The 4,430-nt window shown below is 35.0% G+C and overlaps 1 protein-coding gene across 1 annotated transcript; it reads right to left on the bottom strand.

The window, feature by feature from the left end:
- Positions 1 to 646: 646 nt before the first annotated feature.
- On the bottom strand, positions 647 to 2,851 carry LOC111617639 (putative phosphoenolpyruvate synthase). The gene is made up of 5 exons (XM_023358912.1): positions 2,791 to 2,851; positions 2,363 to 2,510; positions 1,733 to 1,850; positions 1,563 to 1,657; positions 647 to 810 (listed from the first exon to the last, which is right to left on the bottom strand). Exons 1-5 carry the CDS (start codon positions 2,838 to 2,840, stop codon positions 694 to 696), a joined length of 528 nt encoding a protein of 175 aa, XP_023214680.1. The 5' UTR covers positions 2,841 to 2,851; the 3' UTR covers positions 647 to 693.
- Between the last annotated feature and the right edge of the window lie 1,579 nt (positions 2,852 to 4,430).

Genomic DNA, 4,430 nt, shown 5'->3' with positions numbered 1-4,430 from the left:
CACTGGCGAAAATTTAAATTTGCCGACTGGAATTATTTCGGATAATTGACTTTCGGATAATCGACGCTCTACTGTGTTTTAAAGAGGCGCCAAATAAATGAATTCTGTAGAAATACAACGCCGCTTAAAGATTTCCAATCGGAGTTTTCGTTGCTTTATTTCTCGCTATTATTTCATTACAAGTTTCGTCTGTCGACTCTCTTTAAACTAAAAACAATTCCTTTTTTAAATTAATAGTATAATGTATAAATTTTAATTTATAACGATAGAAATACTTTATTGTAAGCGGTTTTGAGTAGATTTTGGTATATTTGCCGCATCTAAGATCGCTTAAAGGCCGGTTGACACTACAGGTATTTCTGCAGCGCAGCACTATTGTCTCTTCTTTACACAAATAATCTGACTGGTTGCTGGATTGATTACGTATTTCCGGTATACGCATCTCGATAGTTGCTGTATTTGTGGCGAACTTCCTCTAAACATTCTTATCCTACTCATTCATCGCTGCAAACGGACTCGGTGGTTATTCTATCTGGCACCCGAATTTGATGTCTGACAACAGCCGTTACTCTAGAGAGGCTGCGCTGGAAATTCCTATAGCTTACCCATAATAAAATAAGAGCTACGAAAGCTCGGGTTGGAAATATTTGGATGATGATACATTTGTACAAAATGCATTTATTTAGTGTTTCTTTAAAATATTAGGTTTGGTTGTATTATTATCGACGTCATAATTACCTGCAAAAGATAAATATCATTTCCACGAATGGCCCATTCAATATCTCTTAAACTTCCAAAGTATTCTTCGATCTGTAAAAAAATAGAATGTTTATGAACATTTCAAAATTTATTTTTAATTCTACGTTATTTCATAAAATAACCAAAACTTTTAAATATCGAAATAATCAAAATACCAACTTTATCATTTACAAAATGATTACGATTTAAAATCGCAAATAATAAAGAATTTATGCATAAATTTATACACAGTAAATGTATAAACAGCGACAAACCTTATTTGCCTCTTATTAATACAAAAAGTGTATATTTGGATAAATTAAACTTATAAGCGGGACTTTTGGTATTCCGGTTTTTTCTAAAGTTTCTTGAAATCATGTGAAATCACCATGGGCTGATCACTGGTACTTGATCACCAGTTCGCATCTCTCCAGTCGACTAGTCGCGAGAGTCTTCCGGCTTTATTTACTTAGGGACCAGTTTCTCGTGGAAAGTCTTCTCGGGGAGCATCCCCACGTTTTAAGTTGTCTTATCCCATCAAACCAAACCAAACACTCGAGGTTTCGTGCCGATAGATCGCGAGTATGCGAGAGAATAAAATCATCTGGCAGAGCTTTTACAGGTATGTAATGCGCCAAGTGTACACGCTCACCCTCGCGTATCCTAATTAACTAAGACGGGAAATGTCTTTCTTATTCCGTCTCAAACACTGCTTATACGCACTTAATTCTTTATGAAATTTTCAGATTGTCAATATTACATTCTATCTTATCTCTAGTCATTAATATAGAATTAAAGGCAATTATTGGATATGATTACTTTACCAAAATTCCAATGTTTCCCAGTCGAAGTATTTGTTCATCGTTTAAACATAATTTATTTTCTTCCGAATTATTGACTTCTTCTATTCCTCCGGATTCTATTTTTTAAAATACACATGAAATTTCCACCACAATGGTAATCGAAAACTAATAAAAGACAAATATCTATTTACCCTTCGAAACAATTTTAGTTTTCTTTGATCCAACATTTGAAGAATGAATACTAAGTCGATTCTCGTGATTTCGCCACAGAGTTATCGTATCAGCTTCCGATGAGCCCGATACTACAGACTGAACACAATATATATATATATATTATACGAATCAATAAAACAATTTACACTATATTAATCGTTCTCTAGCTCGATAAACTTCTGTGTGCACCGACGAGGCTTTCGTCGCGTATATCATACGTTTAGCAAAACCGTAATGAAGCGATTGCGTGTTAAAGAAATAATATATCCGATCGAATTACCCGTAAAAATCTTAACGATTAGTCAGCCTGGTAGTTAATAGGTCCTAGAACCCTGAGCAGCAGTCCTCGACTACCCGGAGAGCACTAACAAACTCATCTGACAGCTTAGAGTTAATTAATATATCACAGTCTTCAGCTCGTATAAAGCTTACAGAAATCGACTCGTTTAAACTACTTGACTATAGCAACTAAATGGCAAGCGCGATCTCGAAGAGAAAGCCACGATGCTCACGGAATTAAAACATATATTATAGCAGAAAACGTTATATTATAAGGATTTTAAAATAACGATTCGAATCGGTAATTGTAGGACAGCTATTATACCCACTTCTCCTAGTCCATAATTTGCAGAAATAGTCAAATAATTAGGATTCGAGGTGACTGGATCGCACGTAAACATAACGCCAGCAACGTCAGCCTTCACCATTTCTTGTATTATTACAGCCATAGGAGTATTTATTGCCTGGCCATTAATCCTAAAGTTGTAAAAACATTGTTTTAATTTAAAATTAATCGAAATTGCATACATTCTTATAAATACGTATAAATACTAAAAAAGATATAAAAGCGAAGAGAATGCATAAATAAATAGGAATTTAAACTAAACACTGAACGAGAAAGAGTAAGAAGGGCTATATATGGCAGCTGACTTTCACCAACTCGACAATACAACGGTAACTATATTCTTAAATGGCTCTCGTTAAACTTTAATCACAATTCAGAAAGGGCATTTATCCAGCAAAACTCAAATTGTACCTTTTATATTGAACAGCGATGTGCGAAAACTGCGATGCCCAGCATTTCATAATGGCTTTGCGAATCTGAAACATAAAATTTTAAATTATTTATAATAACAGTTATATAAATTATTTCAGTATTTAGTTGTACCAATTTTAAACTGATATATTTCCTGACAGATTTCTCTTAATGCTTTTGTCAACGACAATGAAGAGATTAAAGCAATCGTGAGAAAAATTTACAGGTGGAATTAAGCCAAGATGAGAAAGACAATTCGGAGATAAAACAACGACCGTTAACGCAGGCTGAATGCAGTTTAGTGGAATATCGATATCGGCCACTGATAGAACGTAAACAATGGCTGTTGTTCGGAGATTATTTTGCACACGTGTCAAAAAGTGTCCTAAAATCTCGCCGCTGTTTAGAGGTTGCAGGTTCGATGCAACAACGGCAACAAGAATTTTGCCAAAAACATAGAATGGAAACTACAGAAGAGAATGGATTGAATTAGAAATAATTAAATTGATAAGAGAAGGCAATAGGCGATTCGCAAACAGAAAGATCAACATCTCCCAGATTTTCCTGTGAGAAACTGGTCTATTTAGGTGCTAGACACGTAAAAAAATCCGAAAACTCCACACGGCCAGCTCTTTGGCTAGGCACAAATCCATTATCGATGTTCGATGAATTTGTCCGCGTGGTTATTGATGGCACACAGAAGAGATATATGAAGAAAGACCAAATCGTACTATATTTAAACAAGAATATTATACACATCAAGTCTTCTATAAAAGAAAAATAAAGAATGCGAAAATACAATCTTGGCAAGATTATTGTACTGCTGCCTCATCCAACCCATGGGGATACCTTACTAAATTATGTACGAATAAATTACGAAAGCAACAAATACTAATAAATAATGACCCTGAAACAATAACGCAATCAACTATTGATACAACCCTTTTAAACACCCTGAAGCAGCGAATGGATAGCTATTGTATCTCAGACTGCGCTGCAAAGGACACCCCTTGGCAGAGATCATTAAGAGAAAACATAAACAAACATATGAACACTGGTAACTCTTCTCAGTTTACTTATCAGGAAATAAATAACGCCATCGGTAGACTAAAAGAAGGAAAATCTCCAGGCGTTGATGGTATAACTGCCAAAATTGCAAAACATATTTGGGAAATGATTCCACAACAACTTGTACAATTATATAATGTATGTTTATTCGCAGGCATTTTTCCAGCCAGATGGAAAATTGCGAAAATAGTACCTGTCCCTAAACCAAATAAGCCCAGTGAAACAAGACCAATTTCTCTATTGCCAATTTTTGGTAAAGTACTTGAACGTCTATTAACAGATCGATTAACCTGGTTGGTTGAGAAAAATAACATACTTAACAACATGCAATTTGGCTTTAGACAGCAAATTTCCACCAGTGACGCACTAATTCATGTAGTACACAATATTAAAAGCCTACTTGAATATAACAAGTATGTCTTGGCTATTAGCTTAGACATATCCAAAGCATTCGACAGTGCCTGGTGGCCGTTTGTGTTACATCAAATCAGAAATACAGCCTGCCCAGCTGACATTTATAATCTATTTGTAAATTATTTAAGCACTCGTAAAGCCATTCTTGAATATGGTGG

The sequence above is a fragment of the Centruroides sculpturatus genome, unplaced genomic scaffold (genome assembly GCF_000671375.1).
Source record: "Centruroides sculpturatus isolate CEXI.00-Female unplaced genomic scaffold, Cexi_2.0 scaffold1753, whole genome shotgun sequence".
Taxonomy (NCBI): domain Eukaryota; kingdom Metazoa; phylum Arthropoda; class Arachnida; order Scorpiones; family Buthidae; genus Centruroides; species Centruroides sculpturatus.
The sequence above is the reverse complement of the archived record's forward strand: the minus strand, read 5'-3'. Positions and strand labels throughout refer to the sequence as shown.